Consider the following 17,124-nt stretch of genomic DNA (forward strand, 5'->3'; position numbering starts at 1 on the left):
CAAAGTGGAGTTGGTCTAGGGTTTCTGGGATAATGGTGTTGATGTGAGCCATGACCAGCCTTTCAAAGCACTTCATGGCTACAGATGTGAGTGCTATGGGCTGGTAGTCATTTAGGCAGGTTACCTTAATGTTCTTGGGCACAGGGACTATGGTGGTCTGCTTGAAACATGTTGGTATTACAGACTCAGTCAGGGACAGGTTGAAAATGTCAGTGAAGACACTTGCCAGTTGGTAAGCGCATGCTCAGAGTATACGTCCTGGAAATCCGTCTGGTCCTGCGGCCTTGTGAATATTGACCTGTTTAAAGGTCTTACTCACATCAGCTACGGAGAGCGTGATCACACAGTCGTCCGGAACAGCTGATGCTCTAATGCATGCTTCAGTGTTGCTTGCCTCGAATCGAGCATAGATGTAACGATCCCGGCAGTCTGAGTCGGGTCCTGTCTGTGGACTAGTTTTTTCTGCTCGTGATCTCCAGTTTCCCGAGGGTTCTGGAACGCTCCGGGGAGCTCTCTTGATTTCCGCACCTGCATCCCATCAGCAATCTGCACACCTGGTCCTGATCATCACCCTTCTTAGGCTCTGGCCTAACATCCATTCCCTGCCGGATCGTTAGCCATGAACAGTAGGTTTACCAGAGTATCAGTCTTAGAGCCTAGCGTTAGTTTTGTTGTTTTTGCACCTTGTTGTTTACTTACCTCCGTTTTGTTCCATCTGCAGTCACCCGTCCGGAACCTTCATCCAACCTCTGCCTGGTGGTCGGCGGCTGCCGACCCGTGATGGGATCAACCACTGCACCCCCAACAACTAATCAACGCCGCCCGCTCTGTTCCCTGGATTATTCAGCATCACTCTTGAATTGTAAATAAACACTCACCTTCGTTTCAACTTACCTTGTCCTGGTCTGCTTCTGGGTTCTGGCTTTGCAACTCGTGACAGAACGATCCGGCCAGTAATGAACCCAGCGGACCTGGACTCTGTTCGCCATGCCATTACCCAGCAGGAGAAGATGTTGGGCCATCATAGCACGGTACTACAGGAGATCGCGTTGTCAGTTCGGAACCTTTCTACCGGTCTGACGGAGGTCCAGAACCAACGCCAGTTTCCGGTGGAGGATCCACTACCGGTTTCACCCATCTCGCCTGCCGCTTCTGGAGCTGTGTCCTTCCGTGAGCCCAAGGTTCCGACGCCGGATAAATATGAGAGGGAGCTGGGAAGATGCCGTTCCTTCCTTATGCAGTGTGGATTAGTGTTCGATCTACAGCCCTACTCTTATGCCACAGACAAGGCTAGGATAGCCTTTGTGATTGAGTTGCTGCGTGGTCGAGCGCTGGAGTGGGCTTCAGCCGTTTGGGAACGACAGGATCCCTGCATGGCTTCATACCAGGGGTTCACGGCCGAGATGAGGAAGCTCTTCGACCATTCCGTCCGAGGAGGGGACGCAGCTAGGCGCCTGTTTTCGCTTCGCCAAGGAACTCGCAGCGTGGCCGACTTCGTGATCGAGTTCAAGACGTTGGCTGTGGAGAGTGGGTGGAATGAGGAGTCTCTGCAAGCGGCCTTTTACCAGGGTCTGTCGGAGCAGCTCAAGGATGAGTTGATCTCCTATCCGGAGCCTAGTGACCTGGACAGCTTGGTAGCCTTGTCTATTCGGGTGGATAATCGAGTCCGAGAGCGAAGGAGGGAGAAGCAATGGGTTCCGTCCAACCGATCAGCTTCTCAGGTTCCAGTCGGGTCGTCAAACTGCGCGGCTCGCTAAAGTTGGGAGGACTTTTAGCGAGCCAGTTTCGACCTCTCAATACCTCTGTCAGACCCCGTTTCCCGGCTACCCTTATGAACAGGAATCAGAGCTTAGCGATTAACGCTTTTATCGATTCAGGTGCCGATGGAAGCTTTCTAGATGCCGAGTTGGTGGAACAGCTGGGGCTTTCCAAGGAGCAATTGCCGGAAGCCATTGAAGCTACCACTCTGGACGGCAGTAGTCTGGCACGTATCACGATGAGGACTGAACCGGTTAAGATGCTGTTGTCGGGGAATCATTCTGAGATGATTTCATTCTTCATTCTGCCGTCTTCCCATGTTCCTCTGGTCCTTGGATACCCCTGGCTGAAGGAACACAATCCCACGTTCGATTGGGTGACGGGCAAGGTAACGAGTTGGAGCCTTGATTGTCATGCTAACTGTCTCAAGACTGCCTGTCCCCATTCGGTTCCCAGTCAGGTGATTGAGGCTAAACCCCCAGATTTGTCCCTGGTTCCCGAGACATATCACGATTTGGGGGAAGTTTTCAGTAAGCAGAAGGCTCTGTCACTCCCTCCCCCACCGACCATATGATTGTGCCATCAACCTGTTCCCTGGAGCTGTCTACCCCAAGGGAAGGTTATACAGTATCTCCCGACCTGAACGTGAGGCTTTGGAGACCTACATCAAGGAGTCCCTAGCTGCTGGTCTCGTTCGTCCCTCGTCATCACCCCCTGGGGGGCAGGATTCTTCTTTGTGGGTAAGAAGGATGGCTCTCTTCGACCGTGCATTGATTATCGGGGGTTGAATGACATCACGGTCAAGAACAAGTATCCCCTGCCCTTGATGAGTTCTGCCTTCGACTCCTTACAGGGTGCTACGGTGTTCACCAAGCTAGACCTACGCAATGCGTATCACATGGTCCGGATCAGAGAGGGGGACGAGTGGTTGACGGGGTTTCAATACACCGATGGGTCACTCGAGTATCAGGTGATGCCGTTTGGACTGACCAATGCTCCAGCGGTATTCCAGAGTATGGTGAACGGCGTCCTGAGAGATATGATCGGTCTCTTTGTGTTTGTTTACCTGGATGACATTCTGATCTTCTCGAAGGAACCTTCCGACCACGTCCAGCATGTCCGGCAGGTTCTGCAGCGATTGTTGGAGAATCGCCTGTTCGTGAAGGCCGAGAAGTGCGAGTTTCACGCCCACACGACATCCTTTCTCGGGTACATCATCTCCAGGGGAGAGATTAGGATGGACCAGGAGAAGGTTAGAGCGGTTCTGGAATGGGCCCAGCCCGGTACGAGATTGCAGCTCCAGAGATTTTTGGGGTTTGCGAATTTCTACCGCAGATTCATCCGGGATTACAGCCGTGTGGCCGCTCCGTTAACTGCCTTGACTTCCAGTATCAGGACCTTCAAGTGGAATCCGGAGGCGGATCGAGCGTTTCTGGATTTGAAGAGGCGATTCACCAACGCACCGATTCTCTCTCAACCGGACACGGCCCGTCAGTTCGTCGTTGAAGTGGACGCGTCTGATGTGGGAGTTGGCGCCATCCTGTCGCAGCGATGCTCCACGGACAGTAAACTCCATCCCTGCGCCTACTACTCTCGTCGCCTTTCGCCTGCGGAGAGGAATTACGATGTGGGTAACCGGGAGCTTCTCGCGGTGAAACTTGCCTTGGAGGAGTGGCGCCACTGGTTGGAGGGGGCGGAGCAACCGTTTATTGTCTGGACTGACCACAAGAATCTTGCTTACGTGCAATCGGCTAAACGTCTCAACTCCCGTCAGGCCAGGTGGGCGTTGTTTTTCGGACGATTCAAGTTTTCCCTGACGTTCCGACCTGGATCTAAGAACGGCAGGGCGGACGCCTTGTCCCGGATGTTCTCCAAGACGGAGGAGAGTGGGTCCAAGACCGAGACAATTCTCCCCCGGAACTGCGTCGTGGGAGCAGTTATGTGGAAGATTGAGGAGGAGGTGCTGGCGGCCCTTCGGACTCAGGCCGGTCCCGGTAACGGTCCACCCGGTCGGTTGTTTGTGCCTGAGTCGGTTCGTCCTGCTGTCCTCAAATGGTCCCACGCCAGCAAGATGGCTTGTCACCCTGGCGTGGCTCGGACAATGGCGTTTCTTCGCAGACGTTTTTGGTGGCCTGCCATGGCCGAGGATACTCGGGGTTTTGTTGCTGCCTGTCCAGTGTGTGCGCAGAATAAGAGTACCAATCGGCCCAGCTCTGGACTACTTCACCCCCCTTCCTATTCCCCGGCGACCATGGTCGCATCTGGCCCTGGACTTCGTCACTGGGTTGCCCGCTTCTGAGGGGAACACGGTCGTTCTGACTATCGTGGACAGATTCAGCAAGTTCGCCCACTTTGTGCCAATTGCCAAGCTTCCCTCTGCCTCGGAGACGTCCGAGATCCTGGTTAGGGAGGTTTTCAGGGTCCACGGGTTGCCCAGTGATATCGTTTCCGACCGTGGCCCTCAGTTTACCTCTGCTGTCTGGAAGTCCTTCTGTTTGGCCATTGGAGCTACAGTCAGTCTCACATCTGGTTTTCACCCCCAATCCAATGGTCAGGCGGAGAGAGCCAACCAGAAGATGGAAACCACGCTACGCTGCCTGGTCTCTTCCAACCCCACCTCCTGGGTCTCTCAGTTGCCTTGGGTTGAGTATGCCCACAATACTCTCCCTACATCTGCCACTGGGATGTCTCCCTTCCAGTGCCTGTATGGCTACCAACCTCCCTTGTTCCCTTCTCAGGAGAAGGAGCTCTCAGTGCCCTCTGTTCAGGCCCATATTCGTCGTTGCCACCGGACCTGGCATCGGGCCAGAAAGGCACTCCTTAGAGTTTCGGACCGGTATCAGCTCCAGGCGAATCGTCGCCGGATCCCCGCTCCCACCTATACCATCGGAGATAGGGTCTGGTTGGCCACACGGGATCTTCCGTTACGGACTGAGTCTAGGAAGTTGTTACCGAAGTTCATTGGTCCGTTTGTGGTGGAGAAGGTGATCAATCCAGTGGCAGTTCGACTCAAACTACCGAGGACGCTCAGAGTCCATCCCACCTTTCATGTCTCCTGCCTCAAGCCGGTTTTCCTCAGTCCTCTGTTGCCTCCTCCGCCTCCTCCTCCTCCTCCTCGGATGATCGGAGGTGGTCCTGCCTACACGGTGCGACGAATCATGGATTCCAGACGGCGGGGCCGGGGTTTCCAGTATCTCGTGGACTGGGAGGAGTATGGTCCTGAAGAGAGGAGTTGGATTCCGCGGCGACAGATCCTAGATGCTGACCTCATCCGTGACTTCTACCGCCTCCATCCTGGCGCTCCGGGGAGTCCGCCCGGTGGCGTTCGTCGGAGGGGGGGGTACTGTAACGATCCCGGCAGTCTGAGTCGGGTCCTGTCTGTGGACTAGTTTTTTCTGCTCGTGATCTCCAGTTTCCCGAGGGTTCTGGAACGCTCCGGGGAGCTCTCTTGATTTCCGCACCTGCATCCCATCAGCAATCTGCACACCTGGTCCTGATCATCACCCTTCTTAGGCTCTGGCCTAACATCCATTCCCTGCCGGATCGTTAGCCATGAACAGTAGGTTTACCAGAGTATCAGTCTTAGAGCCTAGCGTTAGTTTTGTTGTTTTTGCACCTTGTTGTTTACTTACCTCCGTTTTGTTCCATCTGCAGTCACCCGTCCGGAACCTTCATCCAACCTCTGCCTGGTGGTCGGCGGCTGCCGACCCATGATGGGATCAACCACTGCACCCCCAACAACTAATCAACGCCGCCCGCTCTGTTCCCTGGATTATTCAGCATCACTCTTGAATTGTAAATAAACACTCACCTTCGTTTCAACTTACCTTGTCCTGGTCTGCTTCTGGGTTCTGGCTTTGCAACTCGTGACAATAGAAGTAATTTAGCTAGTCTGGTAGGCGCATGTCACTGGGCAGCTCGCGGCTGTGCTTCCCTTTGTAGTCCGTAATAGTTTGCGAGCCCTGCCACATCCGACGAGCGTTGGAGCCGGTGTAGTAGGATTCAGTCTTAGTCCTGTATTGACGCTTTGCCAGTTTGATGGTTCGTCGGAAGGCATAGCGGGATTTCTTGTAAGCATAAGGGTTAGAATCCCGCTCCTTGAAAGCGGCAGCTCTACCCTTTAGCTCATTGCGGATGTTGCCTGTAATCCATGGCTTCTGGTTGGAGTATGTACGTACGGTCACTGTGGGGACGACGTCATCAATGCTTTTATTGATGAAGCCAGTGACTGATGTGGTGTACTCCTCAATGTCATCGGAAGAATCCTGGAAGATATTCCAGTCTGTGCTAGCAAAACAGTCCTGTAGCTTAACATCTGAGTCATCTGACCACTTCCTTATTAACCGAGTCACTGGTGCTTCCTGCTTTAGTTTTTGCTTATAAGCAGGAATCAGGAGGATAGAATTATGGTCAGATTTGCCAAATGGAGGGCAAGGGAGAGCTTTGTACACGTCTCTGTGTGTGGAGTAAAGGTGGTCTAGAGTTTTTTTTCCTCTGGTTGCAAATCTTACATGCTGGTAAAAATTAGGAAGAACAGATTTAAGTTTCCCTGCATTAAAGTCCCCGGCCACTAGGAGCGCTGCCTCTGGATGAGCGTTTTCCTGTTTGCTTATGGCCTTATACAGTTCATTGAGTGCAATCTTAGTGCCAGCATCGGTTTGTGGTGGTAAATAGACAGCTACGAAAAATATAGATATCTTGGTAAATAGTGTGGTCTACAGCTTATCATGAGATACTCTACCTCAGGCGAGCAAAATCTCTGGGCCTAAACACCTCCCTCTGCAACTAGATGCTGGTCTTCCTGACGGGCCGCCCCCAGGTGGTAAGGGTAGGCAACAACACGTCTGCCACGCTGATCCTCAACACTGGTGCCCCTCAGGGGTGCGTTCTTAGTCCCCTCCTGTACTCCCTGTTCACCCTTGACTACGTGGCCAAACACGACTTCAACACCATCATTAAGTTCGCTGACGACACAACAGTGGTAGGCCTGATCACCGGCAACAATGAGACAGCCTATAGGGAGGAGGTCAGAGACCTGGCAGTGTGGTGCCAGGACAACAACCTCTCCCTCAATGTGAGCAATACAAAGGAGCTGATCGTGGACTACAGGAAAAGGCAGGCCGAACAGGCCCCCATTAACATTGACGGGGCTGTAGTGGAGCGGGTCGAGAATTTTAAGTTCCTTGGTGTCCATATCACCAACAAACTATCACGGTCCAAACACACCAAGACAGTCGTGAAGAGGGCACGACAACACCTTTTCCCCCTCAGGAGACTGAAAATATTTGGCATGGGTCCCCAGATCCTCAAAAAGTTATACTGCTGCACCATCGAGAGCATCCTGACCGATTGCATCACTGCCTGGTATGGCAACTGCTCGGCATCTGACCGTAAGGTGCTACAGAGGGTAGTGCGTACAGCCCAGTACATCACTGGGGCCAAGCTTCCTGCCAGGACCTCTATACCAGGCGGTGTCAGAGGAAGGCCCTCCAAATTGTCAAAGACTCCAGCCACCCTAGTCATTGACTGTTTGCTCTGCTACCGCACGGCAAGCGGTACCGGAGTGCCAAGTCTAGGTCCAAAATACTTCTCAACAGCTTCTACCCCCAGGCCATAAGACTTCTGAACAGCTAATCATGGCTACCCAGACTATTTGCACTGCCCCCACCCCCACCACATCTTTTTACGCTGCTGCTACTCTGTTCATTATTTATGCATAGCCACTTTAACTCTACCCACATGTACATATTACTTCAACTACCTCAACTAGCCGGTGCCCCTGCACATTGACTCCCCTGTATATATAGCCTCCCTACTGTTATTTTATTTTACTTCTGCTCTTTTTTTCTCAACACTTGTTTGTTGTTTTATTTTACTTTTTTATCAAAAAAATAGATGCACTGTTGGTTAAGGGCTGTAAGTAAGCATTTCACTGTAATGTCTGCACCTGTTGTATTCGGCGCATGTGGCCAATAAAATTTGATTTGATTTGAGAGGCTTTGAAGCCACCGGTCGGCCATATTGGTACTTCCCAGTAGGAGCAGTCCTCCATAGGAATGAATGGAATTCTACAGTATTTCAATTAAACGTTTCAAGGTCAAAATGACATGTATTTAAGTCATTTTGTAACATTAGTAATCAAAAAATATATATATTTTAAGGAAAATGTTTTAATATATTTTTTCATTTTTTATTTGTATGTTTAGCTCACATAATATAATGTAAAAGTATGTATTAAGGTGTCTGTAATATAATACATGCGGCTTAATGTAGACATGAATAAATGCATTTCTATAGCTTCCAAAAAATGTTTTACCAGGTGAGGGAGGAGGCACGGTGGCTTCGACACAGCGGCCCTTATAAATTATCTAGTGTATATACAGTTGAAGTCGGAAGTTTACATACACTTAGGTTGGAGTCATTACAACTCGTTTTTCAACCACTCCACAAATGTATTGTTAACAAACTATAGTTTTGGCAAGTCGGTTAGGACATCTACTTTGTGCATGACACAAGTTATTTTTCCAACAATTGTTTACAGACGGATTATTTCACTTATAATTCACTGTATCACAATTCCAGTGGGTCAGAAGTTTACATACACTTAGTTGACTGTGCCTTTAAACAGCTTGGAAAATTCCAGAAAATGATGTCATGGCCTTATAAGCTTCTGATAGGCTAATTTACATCATTTGAGTCAATTGGAGGTGTACCTGTGGATGTATTTCAAGGCCTACCTTCAAACTCAGTGCCTCTTTGCTTGACATCTTGGGACAATCAAAAGTAATCAGCCAAGACCTCATAAGAAAAATTTAAGACCTCCACAAGTCTGCTTCATCCTTGGGAGCAATTTCCAAACGCCTGAAGGTACCATGTTCATCTGTACAAACAATACTATGCAAGTATAAACACCATGGGACCACGCAGCCGTCATACTGCTCAGGAAGGAGACGTGTTCTGTCTCCTAGAGATTAACGTACTTTGGTGCGAAAAGTGCAAATCAATCCCAGAACAACAGCAAAGGACCTTGTGAAGATGCTGGAGGAAACAGGTAGAAAAGTATCTATATCCACAGTAAAACGAGACCTATATCGACATAACCTGAAAGGCCGCTCAGCAAGGAAGAAGCCACTGCTCCAAAACCGCCATAAAAAAGCCAGACTACGGTTTGCAACTGCACATGGGGACAAAGATCGTACTTTTTGGAGAAATGTCCTCTGGTCTGATGAAACAAAAATAGAACTGTTTGGCCATAATGACCATCGTTATGTTCGGAGGAAAAAGGGGGTTGCTTACAAGCCGAAGAACACCATCCCAACCGTGAAGCACGGGGGTGGCAGCATCATGCTGTGGGGGTGTTTTGCTGTAGGAGGGATTGGTGCACTTCACAAAATAGATGGCATCATGAGGAAGGAAAATTATGTGGATATATTGAAGCAACATCTCATTTTTTATTTTATTTATTTTTTATTTCACCTTTATTTAACCAGGTAAACCAGTTGAGAACAAGTTCTCATTTACAACTGCGACCTGGCCAAGATAAAGCAAAGCAGTGCGATAAAAACAACAACACGGAGTTACATATGGGGTAAAACAAAACAAAGTCAAAAATACAACAGAAATACATATAATATACAGTGTGCAAATTTAGCAAGTTATGGAGGTAAGGCAATAAAATAGGCTATAGTGCAAAATAATTACAATTAGTATTAACACTGGAATGATAGATGTGCAAGAGATGATGTGCAAATAGAGATACTGGGGTACAAATGAGCAAAATAAATAACAATATAGGGATGAGGTAGTTGGGCGGGCTAATTTCAGATGGGCTGTGTACAGGTGCAGTGATCGGTAAGGTGCTCTGACAACTGATGCTTAAAGTTAGTGAGAAGTTAAAGCTTGGTCGCAAATGGGTCTTCCAAATGGACAATGACCCCTAGCATACTTCCAAAGTTGTGGCAAAATGGCTTAAGGACAACAAAGTCAAGGTATTGGAGTGGCCATCACAAAGCCCTGACCTCAATCCTATAGAAAATGTGTGGGCAGAACTGAAAAAGCGTGTGCGAGCAAGGAGGCCTACAAACCTGACTCAGTTACACCAGCTCTGTCAGGAAGAATGGGCCAAAATTCACCCAACTTATTGTGGGAAGCTTGTGGAAGGCTACCCAAAACATTTGACCCAAGTTAAACAATTTAAAGGCAATGCTACCAAATACTAATTGAGTGTATGTAAACTTCTGACCCACTAGGAATGTGATGAAAGAAATAAAAGCTGAAATAAATAATTCTCTCTACTATTCTTCTGACATTTCACATTCTTAAAATAAAGTGGTGATCCTAACTGACCTAAGACAGGGAATTTTTACTAGGATTAAATGTCAGGAATTGTGAAAAACTGAGTTTAAATGTATTTTGCTAAGGTGTATGTAAACTTCCGACTTCATCTGTATACATCATTTGTTGACATGGAATTGACAACTGCAGTTGTAGACTGGAACATTGCAATGAAAGGCAAAGCAGGAAAAGGGCTACAATTCAATATCATTTATCACTAAACTTTATGAAACCAAAAATTGCAATTCAATAATAAGCCATTTAGCAGACGCTTTTATCCAAAGCGACTTACAGTCATGTGTGCATACATTTTTACGTATGGGTGGTCCCGGGATCGAACCCACTACCCTGGCGTTACAAGTGCCATGCTCTACCAATTGAGCTACAGAGGACCACCAACATTGTTTGGGCATTGCCATTTTAAACATAATTTTCACATTACTTGTGTTCCATTTTAGACAGTGATCAGTGTTTTGAATTAATTTAGTAGTAATTGACACACACACACAACACAAACAGGTATACAGTTAGGCCTATAAGTATTAGCTAGTCTAACAATTATAATAATAATGTAAACCTTCACTGTAACTACCTGCCTACGTGCCTATGTAGGCCTAACTATTCTATTTACAATCCATATAATATCTCCGGTCTGGACTTCAGGGGACTGGTTTATGTTTAGGTGTTTACAATACGTTTTTCTCAGTGTTAGTCAATGGCAGCCTAAAGACTCCCACCGATGATTATTCACTCCCAATGATTTGTTCACTCCCCTACCGTCGGGTAGACGGTATAGGAGCATGAGGTCTGATACCAACAGGCTCAGAGACTGTTTCTATCTACAAGCCATAAGACAGCTGAACACATGAACTGGACTGACCACCTGCTCTGATTCTCCGCACCTTAGCACACATGCACACACCCACACAGACATTCAGTACACACATCCATCCATACACACACACACATCATAACTGCTACTACCAGACTCTTATTATAATAGCTAACGTTAAATACTGCACAATTTAAACATGGCCCCCAATCCCCCCTTCTCCAAAACAAGTGTAAATATTGGACTATAAATTGTGCCTTCCTGTATTATACTTATGCTAAAATATGTATTATATTCTACTGAGCCATTTACTTTATGTTTGTATTCTTATCTTATATTATTCTTATTGTTGCATTGTCAAGAAGGAACCTGCAAGTAAGCACTTCGTTGGACGGTGTATACCATGTGTGTCCTGTACTTAAGTCTAATAAAACTTGAAACTTATGTGAAAGTTAGGAGAAAAAATGATGATGGCAATGGGGATTGCTGTGAAAACTGCTGGTAGATACAATTTAATTATTGCAGACCTCTCTCTGCCTGCTCCACTGAAAGGCAAAATTAGTTCCGGTCAGTATAATGTTGTTAAAGACATAGTTATAGTTTTAAATATGTAGCCCATCGCACTTTCAAATGAAGTGTATTGTGTATTATTCTGTGCTTTTATGTTTTATGTAGCTGTTTTTTAAAGCACAAGACCAAATAAATGTCCCCCTGGTGGGATAACTAAAATGATCGAATAATCTAGACTAAACTAGGGCACAATGCAATGCTGTAAAACAGACCGTAATATGCCACGATTATGAAAATACAATGCAATGTTTTTTTCTCTCAGTTTTGCACACTAAGGACATCAGTGACCCCGACTTGGAATGCCACCTATTGACCAGCAGTGGTACGCCTCGTCGACATTGCCAAAACGTCTTGTAGAGTCAGCACTTCTGACCCATATAAATCCCCGCCGCCGCAAAATCTCACTTTCCTCTGCCACGACGTGGAAACAGCAACCGTCTATCCCCCAGCGATTAGAGAATAACTATCACCAAAATGACCACGGCACAACCCATATTTTCCAAGGGAGAAGACTGCAAAGCTGGTTGGCACGACGCTAGTGCTGGTTACAATGAGACCGACACTCATCTAGAGATTTTGGGCAAGCCTGTTATGGAACGTTGGGAGACCCCGTACATGCACTCGCTGGCAACTGTAGCCTCCTCAAAAGGTACAACGCACAATGTGCAAGCTGGTGGTTCCCATGAACGCACTGGGACCACTAGATAGTAATCAATTTCGTTACTCTTTGATAATTTATAGTTCTATAATAACCTTTTACATTATTGTAATTATTTTTTCTTACAAATGTGTGAAATAAATAAATAATAAATAAAGGACAGCCCATTTGCCTATAGCCTAATCATAGGCTAGGCCTACACTTAATTCAGAGCTGTAATATAGTCAAAACAGATTATCAATAAATCAGCAATTAGGCTATTGAAAAAAGTTTATGAAACAAATGCATTGCTTTTTATATGATTTCTGAGTTGTTTCACCCAATGCACGTGCTAGTGGAGTTTAAAAGCATGGTTGCAGCAGGTGTTACTCTACCCATGGAACCGTGCCAAGTGAACCGTGCCAATAATTTATGACGACATGCCATTCAATACGTTTTATAACTACAACTGTTGATCACTGATTTGACTTTTTATTGCTGACAATACGTGCACAGATCTCGAACTTTCATGTTTAGAATTCAACGTTTTGCACGTAAAAGTTGCGTTAAATTTTGGAGTTGTTTGCGCATTCATGTCACCATAGCGCACATGTTTCTGCATGTAGTAGGAATGCAGTCCATCGAGTTTTAGTAAAAATTGTATTGTACTTTCTTCATATTGCTTTATATTGGAAAATACTATTATTTGGTGGCAATTTGACAACAAAGTAGTAGCAGAGTATAAACCTGATAAGAGTATAGGCCAATGCAAAACCAAATCGTATTTTTCTATAATCTATTTTTACACTTCACTGAAAGACTACTCTGTGGAAATCCTTGAAGTGGCCTTTCTATCACGTGCCACCACCTCCTGCTTTCCCCCAAACATTCCTTACATGTCTATACTGTGGTTCTCAGAGGGGTCTCTCAAATAAACAAAAATAGTTTGCTTTTCATGAAAGGTGCCACAGCATTGGAAATACTTCAATACAGGTTAGACCTGGATTCAAATACCATTTCAGTATTTCAATTACATTTCAAAGCAAGTAGTCAGGTAACCTTTTTTGGAAAAAGTAAGTAGTTGAATATTGGAATGTAGTTGGAAATGCACTTGGAAAGTATTTGAAAATACTCAAATACACAATCAAATACACTACATTTTTACATTTACGTCATTTAGCAGACGCTCTTATCCAGAGCGACTTACAAATTGGTAAGCATTTAACCAAGGAATTTGAAATAAGTATTAGAAATAAGTATTTGAAAATACTTTCAAATACAAATTTGGTCGACTATTTGTTTTTTTTTTTACAAATAACCATTCAAATAAAAGTACTTGTTTTGGGCTATGTGTTTTAAAATACTCAAATACAAAGAACAAATATTTAAATAACAAATACACGTATTTGAAACCAAGTCTTGATACAGGTAGATTCATAAACTTAAACACCAATTGAGATGCTTGTTCTGCTTTCTCCCACAGGTGGACGGGTTCTGGAGATTGGATTTGGCATGGCCATCGCCGCAACTAAAGTTGAGTCCTTCCCCATCGAGGAGCACTGGATCATTGAGTGCAATGATGGAGTGTTTGCGAGATTGCAGGAGTGGGCCAAGGCTCAGCCACATAAAGTGAGACATCTTCAACTTCACATTAGGTTCTATTTACACTTTTCCCCTCATTTAATGTGAATAAAATGTACCTAAATTATTCTCCACTCATAGATTGTGCCCCTCAAAGGACTGTGGGAACAGGTAGTGGGTGGCCTGCCTGACAACCACTTTGATGGTAAGTTTCAAAATACATTCTATTGGTGTATCCATTGTATCTTTGTATTCTTCAGCAAGTAAATTGCTTCAGACACATAACTATGTAATTCTAATAATGCCTCTTCTATCAAAGGCATTCTGTACGACACATACCCTCTGTCAGAAGACACATGGCACACTCACCAGTTTGACTTCATCAAGGTAAGTACAGCACTTCTATGACAAAGACCGCACATTACGAATATATTAGCAAAAGCACCAGAACCAACAGCGGAATGGAGATTTCTCCTGTATTAAAGACTATAAAACACACAAATGTTTGGTATTATATATGATATCGTAGCTGTATCCAACGCAAACATATGGCAGATGTCTAAGGTGACAGGTAGCTTAGTGTTGGGCTAGTAACCGAAAGGTTGCTAGTTCGAATCCCAGAGCCGTCAAGGTGAAAATAAACTGTTGATGTGCCCTTGAGCAAGGCCCTTAACCCTAATTGCTCCAGTCGCCATTGCACACTCTTCGAGGGGGAGTTGGGATATGCAAAAAGCACATTTCCAATTCACATATGTGTATTAATACACACTTGTACATGTGAAATAGAACAAATATAAGCACCCACCAAATTAATGAATTAATAAACAAATTAATCAAAATGGAATGAGATATTTCTTAATGGAATCTGATTCCTATCACTTGTTACAAACATTGCCTATTGTGCCACAATGACGTTTCCATTATAATACAATTGTTGAATTGTGTCTCTATAGGGCCATGCCCATAGGCTGCTGAAGTCCGGTGGTGTCCTCACCTACTGCAACCTGACCTCTTGGGGTGAACTTCTCAAGTCCAAATATGACAACATTGACAAGATGTTCCAGGTGAGCCGGCTCTCAGCCAGTCAATGATCAACAACACCTAATCTCTCTGTGAGGTGCTTGGGTACACATGTGCCCTCTCGGGCAGGGGGCAGGACACATTTAATTTCTTTGCATGTATTCTGTCCTTATCTCAGATAGTACTGCACTTCCAGTACAAGTCTGGTACAGTGTAATTGCTTATGTGACGTTATACCGCTGATCATTACTGTGGTATAACGTAATTTAAAGTGTGGCCCTGAATTTTGTTTGGTCTGATGTTCATTATTAACCAATTTTTTTCATTCATGTGCAGTTACTATGTGTGTGTTGTATTCTGCTCATTTGGTCTGTCCGTAGCTACAGTTCTAACATTTTTTATTTTATTTTTGCAACCAAATCTAAATGTTTTATGTAAATAGCATGTTATAGACGAGCCCAGACACTTCTTCATCCTCGTTATGCAGTACCGGGCCGCTGAAAAAAAATAATTAACAAAGGCACCAAAAACACCCAAATACGTCCTTTTAGAAACGGAAAAGCGATAAGTATAATGATGCTGGTCTTCAGATGTTGTACACGTGAAATTGTGTCATTCCGAATTTTATCCGCAACGTTATATTCCATTTTGTTGCGACTCGAGCGATACCTCTCCGTCCATTCTAGCAGCAGGCTACATGGAGAATAGAACAGCTGGATAGGGGAAACAGTTTGAGTCGCACAAAATGGAGTATAACGTTGCGGATAAAGTTTGGAATGACACAAGTTAATGTGTACATCTGAAGACATGCATCATTATACTGAGAGATTTTCAGTTTCTAGAAGGACGTATTTGGGTGTTTTTGGAGCCTTTGTTCATGTTTTTTCATAGCCCCGGTACTGCACAACGAGGATGAGGAAGTGACTCGCTGGTTGGGGTAATTTTCTCAAAAACAAGTGAAATCGCAAATAAAAAAAAGTATCTGGACCGTTCTATAACATGCCATATACATAAAAAATAGAGATTTGATTGTAAAATGCAAATTTCTTCTATGATGATTTTTCAGGAGACCCAGATGCCTCACCTGCTCGAGGCTGGCTTCAATAGGGAGAAGATTAGCACCACAACCATGGATATTGTTCCCCCAAGCGAATGCAAATACTATGCATTCCGCAAGATGATTACGCCCACCATTCTGAAAGAGTGAAGTGGCTTGATGCCACTGCAACGTTTTAATTTATTTAATTCTCAAGTGCCTGTATTTTAAAAAGCCACATTGGTTTACTGTCAAAAATCCATAAGCACTCAGCGATGTCCATCTTACAATAAACCAATTTAAATAACATGTCCACTCTATTTTATTCTGTGAAAATTAATTTGTTTGGGTATCACCTCAAACAATTTTGCACCTCTTGCAATTCGTTACAGAATAGAATGCATTAAATTTGAACTTCATTGCAATGTTAATAAGCAGTATATTTTACATAATACTAAGGCTGCATTTACACAGGCAGCCCAATTCTGATCTTATATCCAATTTAATTATTGGTCTTTTGACCAATCAGATCCGATCTTTTGCCAATAATTGGGCAACATATGAGAATTGGGCTGCCTGTGGAAACGTTTTCGATTGGCCAGTTGACTGAATGTGAATCCAAATTACATTAACATATTTCACTCTTCTGAATAGATAACAATTATTTCCTGAGGGTTTGGAAAAAGCTGCAGAATAAGTCAAAAACGTGATTTTCCTGTTGTTTTTAATGATATTTCCACCCTATGAGCTTGAAATAACACTATGAAATTGTGAAAATGATGACAATGCCCTTTTAGTGTAAGAGCTTTTTGAAAAACGCCTGGAATTTCAGCCTGTTCACCTGGGATGGAGTTTTTGGCCCACAGCATATCATAATCTGATTTGATTATTTTGACCAATGACCAGTCATCTTTTATTTGCATATGTATCCTCCTACTTTGGGAAGTAAGTGGGTAGGCTCTAGAGCAGGGGTATTCAACTCTTACCCTACAAGGACCGGAGCCTGATGGTTTTCTGTTCTACCTGATCATTAATTACACTCACCTGGGCCCAGATTCACAAAATGTTCTTAAGACATTTCTTCTTAACTGCCATTTTTTTCTGAACTATAGACTTATGAAGAAAGTTAAGCAAAGTTGCTATTCCTCAAAAAGGATATTGAAAAATGTCTTGCGCTATTTCTTATGTTTATCCTTAAGCAAAAAGTTAAGAATAATTTGATTCCTGAAAATAAAGTTATTGGAAATGTTCTTAATTCCAAGATAGCTAAACCCTTGTCTTTAAAACTCAGGGCAGTGAGAGAATAAACTCATGAAAGCAATTGAACATGTTTAATTCACTCACAAACTTCATCTG

At 44.7% G+C, this 17,124-nt stretch overlaps 1 protein-coding gene across 1 annotated transcript; it reads left to right on the plus strand.

Annotated features, from left to right (window-relative positions):
- Window positions 1-11,860: 11,860 nt before the first annotated feature.
- Window positions 11,861-16,077, plus strand: gamt (guanidinoacetate N-methyltransferase). Its single transcript, XM_041890387.1, has 6 exons — window positions 11,861-12,143; window positions 13,615-13,760; window positions 13,854-13,917; window positions 14,032-14,099; window positions 14,666-14,776; window positions 15,799-16,077. The coding sequence occupies exons 1-6, from the start codon at window positions 11,969-11,971 to the stop codon at window positions 15,937-15,939; spliced, it is 705 nt and encodes a 234-aa protein (XP_041746321.1). The 5' UTR covers window positions 11,861-11,968; the 3' UTR covers window positions 15,940-16,077.
- Window positions 16,078-17,124: the final 1,047 nt, after the last annotated feature.

Source organism: Coregonus clupeaformis, chromosome 11 (genome assembly GCF_020615455.1).
Source record: "Coregonus clupeaformis isolate EN_2021a chromosome 11, ASM2061545v1, whole genome shotgun sequence".
NCBI lineage: Eukaryota > Metazoa > Chordata > Actinopteri > Salmoniformes > Salmonidae > Coregonus > Coregonus clupeaformis.

Excerpts from the sequence above, each read along its gene's own strand:
- gamt (XM_041890387.1), top strand. The coding sequence starts at position 11,969 with ATGACCACGGCACAACCCATATTTTCCAAGGGAGAAGACTGCAAAGCT. Across the intron at positions 14,100-14,665 it reads ACCAGTTTGACTTCATCAAG|GGCCATGCCCATAGGCTGCT; the intron begins GTAAGTACAGCA and ends GTGTCTCTATAG. Across the intron at positions 14,777-15,798 it reads ACATTGACAAGATGTTCCAG|GAGACCCAGATGCCTCACCT; the intron begins GTGAGCCGGCTC and ends ATGATTTTTCAG.